Raw genomic sequence first — 17,962 nt, 5'->3', positions numbered from 1 at the left:
CATTTTTCCATCCCCACCCCTGTCTGCTTTCCGGAGAGACCACTCTCTCCGTGACTCCCTTGTTCGCTCCACACTGCCCTCCAACCCCACCACACCCGGCACCTTCCCCTGCAACCGCAGGAAATGCTACACTTGTCCCCACACCTCCTCCCTCACCCCCATCCCAGGCCCCAAGATGACATTCCACATTAAGCAGAGGTTCACCTGCACATCTGCCAATGTGATATACTGCATCCACTGTACCCGGTGCGGCTTTCTCTACATTGGGGAAACCAAGCGGAGGCTTGGGGACCGCTTTGCAGAACACCTCCGCTCAGTTCGCAACAAACAACTGCACCTCCCAGTCGCAAACCATTTCCACTCCCCCTCCCATTCTCTTGATGACATGTCCATCATGGGCCTCCTGCACTGCCACAATGATGCCACCCGAAGGTTGCAGGAACAGCAACTCATATTCCGCCTGGGAACCCTGCAGCCATATGGTATCAATGTGGACTTCACCAGTTTCAAAATCTCCCCTTCCCCCACTGCATCCCTAAACCAGCCCAGTTCATCCCCTCCCCCCACTGCACCACACAACCAGCCCAGCCCTTCCCCCCCACCCACTGCATCCCAAAACCAGTCCAACCTGTCTCTGCCTCCCTAACCGGTTCTTCCTCTCACCCATCCCTTCCTCCCACCCCAAGCCGCACCCCCAGCTACCTACTAACCTCATCCCACCTCCTTGACCTGTCCGTCTTCCCTGGACTGACCTATCCCCTCCCTACCTCCCCACCTACACCCTCTCCACCTATCTTCTTTACTCTCCATCTTCGGTCCGCCTCCCCCTCTCTCCCTATTTATTCCAGTTCCCTCCCCCCATCCCCCTCTCTGATGAAGGGTCCAGGCCCGAAACGTCAGCTTTTGTGCTCCTGAGATGCTGCTTGGCCTGCTGTGTTCATCCAGCCTCACATTTTATTATCTTGGAATCTCCAGCATCTGCAGTTCCCATTATCTCTGATCCTATTGTATAGCTAATGGGGTAAGAGAGATAAGTAAGTATATTTAAACTGAATTATTGATGTTTATCTTTTCATTTTAACAGGCTGAGAACAGCGACTGTAGTGAAGTAAACTCAACCTCAGTATCCTGTGACATTGGGAGCCCATTTTTAAAAGGGGGAGATAAGGTGATTTTTTTTAAGGTTTTTTAAAACTCATTTTAGAGAATTCATTAATAATACATGATTGGAATAGAAATGTGTGTAATTTATGTCTTTTACATCAGAGGGAAAAATTATTCAGTCTACACTAAAGGTAGCGTGCACCAGGCTGGCCACTGAAAGACTATATAGAGGGGAAAGACTGCACTGGAATCCTTGTCATCCTTTCCTCGTTTTTAGAATTACCCCTCCAAATTCATCCCTTTTTAATATAGCAAAGACTAAGGGCCAGCACAACAGCTGAAAGAAGTGAGAAATGAAGCAATGTAGATGATGAAGTTATTATCAGATGACCCTCAGAACTATGGGCACAAATTGGCCGTCAAAACATTATGTGAGAAAATATGTGATTTGCCCTTCGGCAGAAAGAACTGTGGAAAGCTACACAAAAGGATTTGGAGGTCGTGTATGAATCTCAAAAAGATCTATTCAAGTTCAGAAGGTAATAGGGAAGGCGAATGAATGTTGGCCTTTATTTCAAAGCAAATATAGACTGAAAATAGATATTGCTAAAATGATATAAGCCACTGGTCAGGCTACAGCTGGAGAACTGTGAGCAGTTTTAGTCCCCTTATATAAGGAAAGGCACATTGACATTGAAGGCAGTCCAGAGAATGTTTGAGGTTGAACCCAAGTATAGTGCAATTTTCTTATGAGGAGAGGTTGAGAAAGTTAGGCTTGTAATCATTACAGTTTAGAAGATTCTGTCAAGATGATTTATTGACAGGATGCAGAGATGGGCTGAGAGGTGGCAGATGGAGTTCAACCTGGATAAATGCGAGGTGATGCATTTTGGAAGGTCGAATTTGAAAGCTGAGTACAGGATTAAGGATAGGATTCTTGGCAGCGTGGAGGAACAGAGGGATCTTGGTGTGCGGATACATAGATCCCTTAAAATGGCCACCCAAGTGGACAGGGTTGTTAAGAAAGCATATGGTGTTTTGGCTTTCATTAACAGGGGGATTGAGTTTAAGAGTCGTGAGATCTTGTTGCAGCTCTATAAAACTTTGGTTAGACCGCACTTGGAATACTGCGTCCAGTTCTGGGCGCCCTATTATAGGAAAGATGTGGATGCTTTGGAGAGGGTTCAGAGGAGGTTTACCAGGATGCTGCCTGGACTGGAGGGCTTATCTTATGAAGAGAGGTTGACTGAGCTCGGTCTCTTTTCATTGGAGAAAAGGAGGAGGAGAGGGGACCTAATTGAGGTATACAAGATAATGAGAGGCATAGATAGAGTCGATAGCCAGAGACTATTTCCCAGGGCAGAAATGGCTAGCACGAGGGGTCATAGTTTTAAGCTGGTTGGTGGAAAGTATAGAGGGGATGTCAGAGGCAGGTTCTTTACGCAGAGAGTTGTGAGAGCATGGAATGCGTTGCCAGCAGCAGTTGTGGAAGCAAGGTCATTGGGGTCATTTAAGAGACTGCTGGACATGCATATGGTCACAGAAATTTGAGGGTGCATCCATGAGGATCAATGGTCGGCACAACATTGTGGGCTGAAGGGCCTGTTCTGTGCTGTACTGTTCTATGTTCTATGTTCTATGTTCTTCTATGTTCTATGACAGAATATATGAGCAGAGAGTGTTTCCCCTTGTTAGTCAGTCTAGCACTACAGGGCAGGATGAGGAGGAATTTTGTCTCTCAGAAGGTAGTGAATCTGATTGATTTATTTTCATGTGTACCAAAGCACAGTGAAAACCTTTGTTTATCAGTGATACGGGCAGATCATAGTAAACAAGGATGTACAGATCAAAACGACTTAGGCAGAGGTACAGGTTACATTGCATGGGTTGTGCACTAGGCAAGATTATGTTAGCAAGATCAATCATTATGTGAGGCTAAAGAGTCCATTTATCAGTCTAATTATGGACAGGATGAAGCTGTTCCTGAACCTGCTTGTGTGTGTGTTCAGGCTTCTGTATCTTCTGCTTGATGGAAGAGATTGTAGGAGGTCATTACCAGGGTGAAATGAGTCATTGTTGCAGGAAGGCTGCCAACACCATCAGCAAGCCATGTAAATGGAATTCATAGATGGAAGGTTGGCTTCTGTGCTGGTCTGAGCTATGCACACCACCTTCTGTAACTTCTTAGGGCCCTGGGCAGAGAGGTTACCATACCAGGCTGTTATGCACCCGGACAATATACTTTCAATGGTGCATCTGTAGAAGTTGGTGAGGAACCTAATGAACATGCCAAATTTACTGAACTACCTGAGGAAGAAGAGGTGTTGTATCTTCTTGACTGTTGCATCTATGTGGACAGTAAGCCCAGGTTATTGGTCATTGTCACTCCAAGGAACTTGACACTCTCCACCCTTTCAACCTCAGTTCCATTGATGTAGGTGTAGTTCTCCTCCTTTCTTTCTGAAGTCAATGATCAGTTCCTTAGTTTTTCCGACATTGAGAGAGAGGTTGTTTTCATTGCACCACATCACCAAGCTCTCTATCTCCCTTCTGTATTTCAATTCCTCGTTGTTAGATGTCCTTCCAACTATGATGGTGTTGTCAGCGATCAATCAATTTTGAATCCATGTCCTCAGTTCTGATGAGTAGTCACTGGACTCCAAATGTTAACTCTGTTTTCATAGAATCATAGAATCCCTACAGTGTGGAAACAGGTCCTTGTGCCTGACAAGCCCATACTGACCCTCAGAGCATCCCACCCAGACCCATCCCCTTACAACCCACCTCATCTACACATTCCTGAACACTATGGGCAATTTAGCCAATTCACCTAGCTTGCGCATCTTTGGACTTTCTTCCCAATCTGGAACTCTCTAATATAGATAGCAGTTGAGCTGGGCTGCTAAGTATATTTAAGGCTAAGATAGGTTTTTAATCAGTAAGAGCATCAACGGTCATGGGAAAAGCAGGGAGATGGAGTTAATGATTATCAGATCAGCTATGTTCTCATTGGAGGAGGAGACATGATGGGCTGAGTCATGAGGTCTGTTCCTATGTCTTGTAGTCTTATGGATGACTCCTGGGACATCAGACTTCACTGCTACAATGCTGGCTGCACACACTTCTGTAAGTCCTCTTAACCCAACTGAGTCTGACTACAATGGAGTACCTAGGAAGACAATTAAAATCAATGTTGTTCAGAAAGATTTCTCATAATAATGATATTGTGCTGCAATAACTCCAGAAAAAAAGATCTGAATTTGAAATAGTCGACTCACAGCAATAGTAAAAACTGTATCAGATTGAACAGCAGGGTGGGAAAACGTGAGTAACCAATCACTAAGAAGCTTGGTGAAACAGTGTACTGGGCTCTTGTTTAAAATATTTTCAATGAAGAACATACACTTCAGCATGGGTGTGCACAATTTTCCCTAAGCCTAAAGTTAGAATAATTCCTTATGATGCCTTACAGTTATTCTCAAAGAAATATTTATTCAGAAATGTCTTATCCTGCGAGTAAATGCTGTAAAGTCAGAGCAAAACCCAAAGTTAAGCACAGTAAATTCCAAGTTACTTTTTCTCATGTTGATAGACCTCTTTTGACATCAACTTTGATTTTAATGTCAACAAGCCACAGAGAAATGCATATGTGAGATTCTTTGCTGAAAGGTAAATACTGGTTATCATAATTCAAACAATTTACATTTTTGTTTTTCAATTTCTATGTAGAAGTTTAAGTAGCATCTGTTTCACTTTACAGTGAGAGTCATGAAAGCCCAGAAACTTATTTTGACAACAAGGCAAATGTTATCTTTACAGTGCAGTATGACACTGAAATTCTCTTCTCAAGGTATGTAGTGCCTGAAAGAAATGTTTATGGTAAAGTATACTCTTGAAGTTTATTATTTGATTAATCTTTTAGTAACCTGTTGTCATTAAAATAAGAGATGGCAGTGATCAGAATAAATTTATTTTTCGATATTAACTTCACAGTCCTCACACTACAATCCTGCCCCCAATCTCCTGTTCCCTCCAATATCCTTCAATGTATTCTCATTTCTAAATCTCTACCCACCTTTTCTGTTTAAATCTTTTTCTGTTTCTCTCCCTACCACACCTTCAGAATGTTCTAGCAGTTCACGTTGCCTGATGCTCTAATTGCAAAACATTAGCCAACAAACTAACATCTTCAAATGCCTCAAACCTGTTGTCCAGTTTAGAGGAGCTGCCATCAACTGGTTCCACTCATTTCTATTTGATTGTATCCAGAATATCTGGACCAACAGTTTGTCTTCTAAGCTCCAACTACCACTTCCAAAGACTCTAACTATCTATGCTTCATCATGTCCTGTTCTTAATCTACATCTTGTCCTTGGCAGCATTGCCTACATTGGGAGGAGGAAAATTTCTTTACTTATATATGTTGCTGACACCCAGCAATAAGTCTTTCAAATCTTCCACAGACCCTGTGCAACAAGACTGTTCGTTTTGTCATTTGCCTAAGGTGTGCTGATATTTACTTCAATTAAACATAGAAAACATCAAATCAACCGTTTAAAGCACATCCCACAAACGATTAACCAAAAAAAAGAAAAACATGAATGCTGGAAATCAGAAACAAAAACTGAAATTTCTGGAAAAACTCAGCAGGTCTAGCAGCACCTGTGTAAGAAAGCAGAGTTAATTTTCCGGCCCAGTGACCTTTCTTCAGAACTTCAGAGCCACAAACTTTGAAATTTCAGGTACTCCATGGTTGTTCATTTAAACTTGGTTGATCTATCTTCGATGCAATAGTATCAAACTAACTTAATTCATTCTTTGCGTTACCAGAGAAAAATGCTTAAGGTATTATAGTAGATATCCCAAAGAAATTCAAAGAAGTGGCACACGAGAGTTTAATTAAGTAAAAAGTAACCTGTATAGGCTTCTGTGTGACAGAAAGCAAAGGATGCTGGGTGATTGACATTTTTTTCAGACAGGGAGTTAATTTGACCCAAGAGTCAATTTTGTGTTCTTTACATTATTCATTTTGTAGAAATGATTGCGAATTGTTTAAAGTTAATAATGTACATCCAGCAGTGAAAGTTAAGGGTAATTATATAATTCAGGGTGACAGACTGATGTCAAGATTAGAAGCCTGGCAACTGGAAGTCAATATGGGAAAACATTACAGTTTTGAGAACTAATAAGGACAATCAGTATATATCTAATAAATGACACATGCCTTTTGGGAAATGTAGATGTGCAGAAAGACTTCACTCTCCCTGCACACTTGAAATGTGGAGCTTGTTCAAGGAATAGCTAATGCATGTCCTTGATAAGTATGTACCTGTCAGGCAGGGAGGAAGTGGTCAAGTGAGGGAACCATGGGTTACTAAAAAAGTTGAAACTCTTGTCAAGAGGAAGAAGGAGGCTTATGTAAAGATCAGGCGTGAAGGCTCAGTTAGGGCGCTTAAGTATTACAAGTTAGCTAGGAAGGACCTAAAGAGAGAGCTAAGAAGCACCAGGAGGGGGCATGAGAAGTCTTTGGCAGTTAGCATCTAGGAAAACCCTAAAGCTTTCTATAGGTATGTCAGGAACAAAAGAATGACTAGAGTAAGATTAGGGCCAGTCAAGGACAGTAGTGGGAAGTTGTGTGTGGAGTCCGAAGAGATAGGAGAGGCGCTAAATGAATTTTTTTGTCAGTATTCACATAGGAAAAAGACAATGTTGTCAAGGAAAATACTGAGATACAGGTTATTAGACTCAATGGGATTGAGGTTTACAAGGAGGAGGTGTTTGCAGTTCTGGAAGGTATGAAAATAAATAAGTCCCCTGGGCTGGATGGGATGTATCCCAGCGTTCTCTGGGAAGCTAGGGAGGAGATTGTGGAGCCTTTGGCTTTGAGCTTTATGTTGTCATTGTCTACAGGAATTGCGCCAGAATACTGGAGGACAGCAAATGTTGCCCCCTTGTTCAAGAAGGGGAGGAGAGACAATCCTAGTAATTACAGACCAGTGAGCTTTCTTTCACTTGTGGGTAAAGTGTTGGAAAGGATTATAAGAGTGGGGATTTATAATCATCTGGAAAGGAATAATTTAATTAGGGATAGTCAACACGGTTTTGTGACAGGTAGGTCATGCCTCACAAACCTTATTGAGTTCTTTGAGAAGGTGACCAAACAGGTAGATGAGGGTAAAGCAATTAATGTGGTATATGTGGATTTCAGTAAAGCATTTGATAAGGTTCCCCACGGTAGGCTATTGCATAAAATATGGAGTCATGGGATTGAGGGTGATTTAGCAATTTGGATCAAAAATTGGCTAGCTGTAAGAAGGCAGAGGGTGGTGGTTGATGGGAAATGTTCATCCTAGAGTTCAGTTACTAGTGGTGTACCGCAAGGATCTGTTTTGGAGCCCCTGCTGTTTGTAATATTTATAAATGACCTGGATGAGGACGAAGAAGGATGGGTTAGTAAATTTGCAGATGATATTAAAGTCGGTGGAGTTGTGGATAGTGCAGAAGGATGTTGCAGGTTACAGAGGGACACAGATAAGCTGCAGAGATGGGCTGAGAGGTGGCAAATGGAGTGTAATGCAGAAAAATGTGAGGTGATTCACTTTGGAAGGAGTAACAGGAATACAGAGTACTGGGCTAATGCTAAGATTCTTGGTAGTGTGGATGAGCAGAGAGATCTCGGTGACCATGTACATAGATCCCTAAAAGTTGCCACCCAGGTTGTTACGGTTGTTAAGAAGGCGTACGGTGTGTTAGGTTTTATTGGTAGAGGGATTGAGTTTCGGAGCCATGAGGCCATGTTGCAGCTGTAGAAAACCCTGGTGCAGCTGCACTTGGAGTATCACGTACTGTTCTGGTCGCCGCATTATAGGAAGGATGTAGAAGCATTGGAAAGGGTGCAGAGGAGATTTACCAGGATGTTGCCTGGTATGGAGGGAAGGTCTTATGAGGAAAGGCTGAGGGGCTTGAGGCTGTTTTCGTTAGAGAAGAAGAAGATTAAGAGCTGACCTTATAGAGACATACAAGACGATCAGAAGATTAGATAGGGTGGACAGTGAGAGCCTTTTTCCTTGGATGGAGATGGCTAGCAGGAGGGACCATAGCTTTAAATTGAGGGGTGATAGATATAAGACAGATGTCAGAGGTAGGTTCTTTACTCAGGGAGTAGTAAGGGCATGGAATGCCCTGCCTGCAACAGTAGTAGACTTGCCAAAATTAAGGTCATTTAAATGGTCATTGGATAAACATATGGATGATAATGGAATAGTATAGGTTAGATGGGCTTCAGTTTGGTTTCACAGGTAGGCGCAACATCGAGGGCCAAAGGGCCTGTACTGCGCTGCAATGTTCTATGTATATACAAACTCTTAAAGATGGCAGTGGGACCTCTAGTGTAAGATTCTGAGGTGATGAACTTGTTTAAAAAGCATCTGGATTACTTGAATTATAAGTCAAAGAATAGAAAAAAAATACTATGATGCCAGCAATCTTTTTCTAAACAGTGTCGGTGTGAAGAGGCAAGGAATGTTACAGCACAGGTAGTCTACTCTGATAAACACTGCATGTGCATGTCAGCACAAACAATTTAGAGGCATACAGAACTGCATTTTATAGAAGACTTTGGACGTTAAAACATTATAAAGCATTAGTTAGATCTTGAGTGCCATGAACTGACATTCAGGAAAGATGTAAAAGCTTTATAATGGGTATAGACAAGATTTACTAGGAGGTAATTAGGCATGAAGGACTTCATTTATGATGAGAAGTTAGAAAGCTTAAGACTGCTTTTGAAACAAAGAATAGTGAGTTATTCAAAACAACTAGAAAAAAACATTTTGCTTTGGCCAGGGGTTGGATTTTATGTCTATTGAGTGCATGGTAATGGTTATCTTGCCATCATCCAAGAGCAACTAAAATCTATCAGCATTTCACTGGCCCAGACATTCCCATCCCCACCTGAGGAGAAAACCATGCCCCCAGTGCTGCTGGCCAAACAAATGACAGGCAGTGTCAATTCCCAGCAGCACCACAGATGACCATTGTTGCGACTGCCCCCAATCCCCATTGCTGGTCATGACTGCAACTAAATTGAGGCAAATGGCGTGTGGGTATTGCTAGGGCCTGGCCCCAGTAAGCAGTCCAAGGGGGTTAAGATATGAAATCAGAGAAATGAAGGGGTGATCAAAGTATGAGGTATGCTTCAATGGAAAAATGTTGGTCATAAAAGAGGAAACCATTTAAAAGCTGTCCTCACCTCTCATCAGCAGGCATGTCTCCTTGGAAATCCAACAAGTAATTCTTAAGCACGTGAAAAAGTTAACTTCAGAGCTTCGCTCCTCTTTAAAGCATTTAAATAAACAAATTAGAGACAGTTTGAGATGAAACTTTAATTTTTACTTCTGACCTCAATCCACTTCTCTATGAGTATTAAAATGTAACCCTATGATTTTATAACTTATCCCTACATCATTAAGTGGCATTATTCAAGTAAAACGTAATAATTTCAAATCATAGGAGTAGAGGAGACGTGAGGGTAGCTTTGTACAAATCGTTGGCAGGAACATTGGGAAAGTGAGTAAAAAGCCATACAGGATGCCAGGCTTTATAAATAGAGGCAAAGAATGGAAAAACAGTAAATTGTGGTCAACCTTTATGACTCACTACTTCAGTCTCAACAGGAATAATAGGTCTAATTACTGGGGCCCAGAGGCTGGAGTGGACTTAACACTGGCAGGATGGCAATACACCATAGCCTCATTAGCAAAGGTGCCAAAAGATAGGGAAGAATGGATCCATTGATGAGGGACTTCAGCTATGTGGATAGATTGGAGCAGCTGGGTTGCACTCCTTAGAGAAAGGAAAGTCGACAGGAGATTCAACAGTAGTTTTCTCAAACAAATTGCCTTTTTATGTTATAGAGTCATAACATGGAAACAGGCCCTTTGATCCAACTCATCCGCACCAACCAGACATCCCAATATGACCTTGTCCCATTTGCCAGCATTTGGCCCATATCTCTTTAAACCCTTCCTATTCATGTACCCAGCCAGATGGCTTTTAAATGTTGTAATTGTACTCACCTCCCATTTCTGCTGGCAGCTCATTCCAGATACACACCACCCTCTGTTTGAACATGTTACCTCTCAGGGTCCTTTTTAAATCTTTTCCCTCTCACCTTAAAACCTATGCCCTCTAGTTTTGGAACACCCCACCCTAGGGAAAAGACCTTAGTTCTGGGGAAAATTGCCCCACCCTATTCAGCCTCTCCGTATAGCTTAAAACCACCAATCCTGGCAGCATCCTTATAAATCTTGTCTGTACCCTCTCAAGTTTAACACCTCCTTCCAACAGAAGGGCAACCAGAATTGTACATAGTATTCCAAAAGTAGCCTTATCAATATCCTATACAACCGCAACATGACACCCCAACTCCGACACTCAATATTATGAACATTAAAGGCAAGCATACCAAATGCCTTCCTCACTATCCTGTCTACCTGTAACCCCACTTTCAAGGAATTATGCAGCAGCACCCATTGGACTCTTTGTTCGGCAACACTCCACGTGGCCCTACCATTAACTGTACAAATCCTGTCCTGGTTTGCCTTACCAAAATGTAACACCTCACATTTATCTAAATTAAGCTCTACTTGCCAGTCCTTGGCCCATTGGTCATTTGATCATTTCCTGATGAACCCAGAGTCAATCTTCTTCACTGTCCACGATATCACCTATTTTCCTCATGGTCAGTATGTGAATACATCAATTTTTTGAGATAGGGCTTATCCACACCTTAAAGAGACATGTTCATGAGATCGTCACTGTATCGTACCAAGTATAAATAAAATGCAAAACTGAGAGTATAAAAACCTCCTATTCCATCATGTCAGGAATCACTTGAAACGTGACATGCTACTAGAAATTTGCTGATTTTTGCAACCTTTCATAATTGATATTGCCAGACGTTGTTGTGCCTATAAACATAATGTTTGTATGTAACAGCTGTTTTAAATGTTTAAATGCATTCCACTCCCGTACATCACAGACGCCCTCGTTCTTCAAGGACTGCAAATCGCCCCCGCAGTGGTCGAAAATGCGGTCAACCATGTCTCCTGCATTTCCTACAACTCATCACACCCCGTCCACACAATAACCGCCAAAAGAGAATCCCCCTTGTCCTCACACAGCACCCCACCAATCTCCGGATACAACTCATCATCCTCCAACACTTCTGCCATCTACAATCCATCCCCACCCTTGTCTGCCTTCCAGAAAGACCACTCTCTCCAGGACTCCCCTCCAACCCCACCCGGCCCTTTCCCCTGCAACCGTGGGAAGTGCTACACTTGCCCCCACACCTCCTCTGTCACCACCATCCCAGGCCCCAAGATGACTTTCCACATCAAGTAGATGTTCACCTTCACATCTGCCAATGTGGTATGCTGCATCCGCTGTACCCGTTGTGGCTTCCTCTACATTGGGAACACCAAGCGGAGGCTTGGGGACCGCTTTGCAGAACACCTACGCTCGGTTCGCAACAAACAACTGCACCTCCCAGTCGTGAACCATTTCAACTGCCCCTCCCATTCCTTAGACGACATGTCCATCCTGGGCCTCCTGCAGTGCCACAACGATGCCACCCGAAGGTTGCAGGAACAGCAACTCATATTCCGCTTGGGAACCCTGCAGCCCAATGGTATCAATGTGGATTTCACAAGCTTCAAAATCTCCCCTCCCCCCACTGCATCCCAAAACCAGCCCAGCTGGTCCCCGCCTCCCTATTCTTCCTCTCTTCCTCTCACCTATCCCCTCCTCCCATCTCAGGCCGGACCTCCATTCCCGACCTCCTAACCTCATCCCGCCCTCTTGAGCAGTCCGTCCGCCCCGGACTGAACTATCCCCTCCCTACCTCCCCACCTATGCTCACATCTACAGGCTCCATTCCACCCCCTCCCCCCTTTAACTTGTCAGTCTCCTCTCCACCTATCTTCTCCTCTATCCACCTTTGATCCACCTCCCCTCTCTCCATATTTATTTCAGAGCCCTCTCCCCATCCCCCTCTCTGATGAAGGGTCTAGGCCCGAAACGTCAGCTTTTGTGCTCCTGAGATGCTGCTTGGCCTGTTGTGTTCATCCAACTTCACACTTTGTTATCTCAGATTCTCCAGCATCTGCAGTTCCCATTATCTCTGTTTTAAATGTGTGTTGGATTCTTCAATACTGCAAAATCCACTCCGAGTCTCTTAGGTCAAGGAAAATGAAAATTGCTGCCTCATCAGGTAAAACAATCTTCTGGAGGCAAAACCCACATCACCTTATGTGCTTGTAACTGTTCTATAATTCTTCTTGCACTTCCTGAAATTTTAAACCTTGGGAGGTACCCGATCTAACACTATTCCATTTAATTATCTTAAATATATACTCGAAAAGGAAACATTCACAGGGATTGGATGCTAAATATGTTACATGATGTTATATACAAATATGCAAATTAGGAACAGCACTAAAACGATCTAGCAACTCAAGCCTGGGTGTCTATGAGATGCAGTGGGCCATCAACAGCAGCAGAATTGTGCTCTAACACAATTTGTAACCTCGTGGCCTGGCAATATAACCCACTCAGCCATTACCATCAAGCCAAGGGATCAACCCTGGTTCAATGGAGGGTGCAGGGGTGCATGCTAGGAGCAGCACCAGGCATGCCTGCAGATGAGTTATCAACCTGGTGACACCACCAAACAGGAATACTTGCAAACCAAAAAGCGAAAGCAACTGGTGATAGACAGAGCCTAGCGATCCCACAACCAGCAGTTCAGATCTAAACTCTGCAGTGCTGCCACATCCAGTTGTGACCAGTGGTAAACAATTAAACAACTCAAGGGAAGAGGAGGCTCCACAAATATCCCCATCTTTAATGATGGAACAACCCAGCACATCATTGCGAAACATAAGGATGAAGCATTTGCAGCAATCTTCAGCCAGAAGTGCCAAGTGGATGATCCATCTCAGCCTCCTGCAGTGATTCCCAACATTACAGATACTAATCTTCAGCTAATTTGATTCACTCCAAGTGATACAAAGAAACAGTTGGAGACACTGGATACTGCAAACGCTCAGGACCCTGACAACATTCCAGCAACAGTACTGAAGATTTGTGCCTCAGAGCTTGTCACTCCCCTAGCCAAGCTGTTCCAGTACAGTTACAATGCTGGCATCCTCCCGACAATGTGGAAAATTGCCTACATATGTCCTGTACACAAAAAGCAGGACAAATCCAACCCGGCCAATTACCACCCCATTGGTCTCATCTGATCATCAGTAAAGTGATGGAAGGTGTTCTCAACAGTGCTATCAAGCAGTGCCTGGTCAGCAATAACCTGCTCAGTGATGCCCAGTTTGAGTTCTGCCAGGACCACTCAGCTCTCGACCTCATTACAGCCTTGTTTCAAACATGGACAAGAGAGCTGAATTCCAAATATGAGGTGAGGGTGACAGCCCTTGATATCAAGGCTGAATTCGACCAAGTGTGTCATCAAGGAACCCCAGCCAAATTGGAATCAATGGGTATCAAGGGGCAAATTCACCAATGGTTGGAGCGCTACCTGACACATAGGAAGATTTTTGTGGTTGTTGGAGGTCAATCATCTCAGCTCCAGGACACCTCTGCAGGAGTTCCTCAGGTTAGCGTCCTCGGTCCAACCACCTGCTTCATCAATGACCTTCCCTCTGTCATAAGGTCAGAGGTGGGGATGTTCGTCGATGATTGTACAATGTTCAGCACAATTTGTGACTCATCAGATACTGAAGCAATGCCAAAATAAATGCAACAAGATCTGAACAATATCCAGGCTTGAGCAGACAAGTGGCAAGTGCCATTCATGCCACACAGATGCCAGGCTATGACCATCAACAATAAGAGACAATTTAACCCCTTGACATTCAATGGTGTTACCAACACTTAACCCTCACTATCAGCATCCTGGGTATTATCATTGACCAGAGACTCAACTGCACTCACCGCATGAACACAGTGGCTACAAGAGCAGGCCAGAGGCTTGGTATACTACAGCAAGTGACTCACCTCCTGATTCAGCAAAGCCTGTCCACCATCTACAGAGCACAAGTCGGGAGTGTAATGGAATACTCCCCACTTGCCTGGATGAGTGCAGCCCCAACAGCACTAAATAATCTCCACACCATCCAGGACAAAGCAGCTCACTTGATTGGCACTACATCCACAAGCATCCATTCACATCACCACCGACGCTCAGTAGCAACAGTGTGTACTATTCACAAGATGCACTTGCAGAAATTCATCAAAGATCCTTTGAGATGCATTTTGGAAGGTCGAATTTGAAAGCTGAGTACAGGATTAAGGATAGGATTCTTGGCAGCGTGGAGGAACAGAGGGATCTTGGTGTGCAGATACATAGATCCCTTAAAATGGCCACCCAAGTGGACAGGGTTGTTAAGAAAGCATATGGTGTTTTGGCTTTCATTAACAGGGGGATTGAGTTTAAGAGTCGTGAGATCTTGTTGCAGCTCTATAAAACTTTGGTTAGACCGCACTTGGAATACTGCGTCCAGTTCTGGGCGCCCTATTATAGGAAAGATGTGGATGCTTTGGAGAGGGTTCAGAGGAGGTTTACCAGGATGCTGCCTGGACTGGAGGGCTTATCTTATGAAGAGAGGTTGACTGAGCTCGGTCTCTTTTCATTGGAGAAAAGGAGGAGGAGAGGGGACCTAATTGAGGTATACAAGATAATGAGAGGCATAGATAGAGTTGATAGCCAGAGACTATTTCCCAGGGCAGAAATGGCTAGCACGAGGGGTCATAGTTTTAAGCTGGTTGGTGGAAAGTATAGAGGGGATGTCAGAGGCAGGTTCTTTACGCAGAGAGTTGTGAGAGCATGGAATGCGTTGCCAGCAGCAGTTGTGGAAGCAAGGTCATTGGGGTCATTTAAGAGACTGCTGGACATGTATATGGTCACAGAAATTTGAGGGTGCATACATGAGGATCAATGGTCAGCACAACATTGTGGGCTGAAGGGCCTGTTCTGTGCTGTACTGTTCTATGTTCTATGTTCTATGTTCTATCCTCGGGAAGCACCTTCCAAACCCACGAACACTTCCATCTCAAAGGACAGGGGTATCAGATATTGGGAACACCACCGCCTCCGAGTTCCCCTCCAAGCCACTCACCGTTTAGTGGCTCAGGCCTGCTCCACTATTCAATTAGATCATGGTAAACTGGTTCTGGCCTCAACTTCACATTCCTACCTACATCTCATGACCTATGACTCCTTTGTGGGTCACAAACCTATCTACCTCTGAATTAAAACTGTTCAGTAAATCTACCACTTTGTGGAAAGTGAGTTCCATATGCCCATGAGCATCTGAGAGAGAAACAAAATTCTCCTTAACTCCAACTTAAATAGAAGACTGTTATTTTCAAATGGTGCTGTCTAGTTTTAGTCTTTCCCACAAAGGGAAACATCCTTTTTAACAGCTATCCTGTCAGGATTTTATGGGTTTTAAAAAGATCATCTCTCATTCTGTTATATGCTGACTGATCTCCCTCATCCAAGATATCAGTTGAGTTAACCTTTTCCCAACTTCCACAAACACATTTACATCCACGACTACAAGTGACTTCAGACATGGCCTCACGAAAGCTCTATACAATTGTAAAAAGACATTCATGTTTAATTTCTCTTGAAATAAATGATAATATTCCACTCCCTTCTCAAATCACTTGTACTGCATTTGCACTTCTTGGTTCATGTGCTGAGAAGCCCAGATCTCTCTCCACAACAGAAGGATCTAAAATCTCTCTCTCTATTTTTATAAAATGCTGTATTTTGGTCCAAGAATTGGACAAGTTCATCCTTTCCTATGTCATACTTTATCTCCTAAATGTTTGCCCATTCGCTGTCTATATTCCTTTGCAAACTTTTTATGCCTTCTTCACAGCTTACTTTCCAACTAATATTTGAGATCAGCAAATGTTACAATTATGCATTCAGCTGCTCCATGAAAGTTGTTGAAATAAGTTGAATTGATGAGGGTCTAGCACTGATCCCTGTGACAATCCAACTGTCATAATTCACCAACCTGAAAATGATGTACTTAGGCCCACTCCATTTCCTTTTAGCTAACAAAACTCTATCCATGTTATAGTGTTAACCCCTATGCCATGAACTCTTATTTGGCACAGCAACTTTGGATATAGCATCTTGTCAAATTCCTTCTTGAAATTTAAGTAGAGCCCATCTATATATTCCCTTCATCAAATTTTACTCTTTCAAACTCCAATCAGTTGGTTAAATAAGATTTCTCTTTCACAATGACTCATTGATCCTGTCTGATTGCCTGATATCTTCTAAATGCCACGTTATATCCTTCTTGAGAGAAAATTCCAGCACTTTCTTTATGCTGGATATTAAACTAAGTGGCCTGCAATTTCCTGGTATCTGTCTCTGTCAATTTTTTTTGAAGCATTGAATTACCTTAATAAGGACCCGGGTGATTGTAATTATTTCAACTTCTTCTTTCACTTCCAGGTTCACAATTATTTCTGGAGTGCTATTTATGTCATCCATACAATTGATTCCTCAAATGCACTTTCCAGTGTGTCAATGCTCATTTTACTTGCCCTTTTCCTTTTAAGTACATGTAGAACCTCTGCCTACTGTAATATGAGGGAATACTAGCAAATATTACACTAATTTATCCTTTCTTATTAATTTTTGAGCCATTTTTTGTTGTTCTGTGCATTCTGCTCAAGCTTTTAAATTGACCCTCATCTTTGCAGAACTACATCTTCCTCCTTCAAATAAATACTGTACTTAACTTCAGTTAGCCACGAATGGTGCATCCTTCACTTGGAGTATTCCCTTAACACTGGAATGTATCTTTTTTATTTGCTCTGGGATATGGGCATTGCTAGCTGGGCTGTGTTTATTGCTCATTCCGAACTGCCCTGGGAAAGGTGATTCTGATCTGTATTCTTGATTGCAGCAGTTCTTGAGATGTAGGAATACCCTTCATGCTCTTGGAAAATTCTTTCTAGGGTCTTGACCTATGACATTAGTGGCAGTGTCAAAGAAACGATGATATAGTTCCAAGTCAGGATGATGTGTGGCTTGGAGGGGAACATTCAGGTGACGTTATTCCCATGGATTTCTGTTTTAGTGCTCCGACCTGTATTGGTCGCTGGCGTTGAAGATACTGGCAAAGGAGGCTTGATGAGTAACTGCACTACGCTTGTATGTGGTTCACACTGTTGCAACTGTTAGTGGTGAAGGGAGTGCATGTTGAAGATGGTAGATTGTGCGCTAATCAAGTGGGCTGCTTTGTCCTGGATGGTATTGATTGTTTTGAATGTTGCTGGAGCTGCGGTTAGCCAGGCAAGTAGTATTTCATCACATTCCTGATTTATGCCTTGCAGATAGTGGACAGGGACACTGAAGATGAGTTATTACCCACAGGGTTCCTTGTCCTTGACCTGCTCTTATAGTCACAGTATTTACATTGCTGGCCCAGTTCACTTTCAAGTCAAAGGCAATCCCCAGGATGTTGATAGTGGAGGATTCAGTGATGGTAATGTTATTGACTGTCTAGGGGTAATGATTAAATTATTTCTTATTGGATGGGGTTATTGCCTGTTCCTTGTGTGGCATGGCTGTTACATGCCATTTTAGAGTCCAAGCTTGAATTTGTTCAGGTCTTGTTACATATGGACACAGACTGTCTAGTAACTGAGCAATTATGAGTGGTGCTAAATATTGCGAAACCATCAGTAAACAACTACATTTTTGACCATTTCTTTTTTTTTATTCATTAATGGGATGAGGGTGTTG

The 17,962-nt window shown here is 43.0% G+C and overlaps 1 protein-coding gene across 2 annotated transcripts in view; it reads left to right on the top strand.

The window, feature by feature from the left end:
- The window catches only part of itga2.2 (integrin, alpha 2 (CD49B, alpha 2 subunit of VLA-2 receptor), tandem duplicate 2), a 180,755-nt gene that overhangs the window by 137,103 nt on the left and 25,690 nt on the right, over nt 1-17,962 (top strand). For both annotated transcript variants that reach the window (XM_059648563.1, XM_059648562.1), the window contains exons 21-23: nt 1,085-1,168; nt 4,697-4,773; nt 4,865-4,954. In XM_059648563.1, coding sequence (XP_059504546.1) covers nt 1,085-1,168; nt 4,697-4,773; nt 4,865-4,954 — 251 coding nt within the window. The remainder of the gene's footprint in view (nt 1-1,084; nt 1,169-4,696; nt 4,774-4,864; nt 4,955-17,962) is intronic.

Source organism: Stegostoma tigrinum, chromosome 1 (assembly GCF_030684315.1).
Source record: "Stegostoma tigrinum isolate sSteTig4 chromosome 1, sSteTig4.hap1, whole genome shotgun sequence".
In the NCBI taxonomy this organism is placed as follows: Eukaryota; Metazoa; Chordata; class Chondrichthyes; order Orectolobiformes; family Stegostomatidae; genus Stegostoma; species Stegostoma tigrinum.
This window is presented reverse-complemented; position numbering and strand designations above follow the sequence as displayed.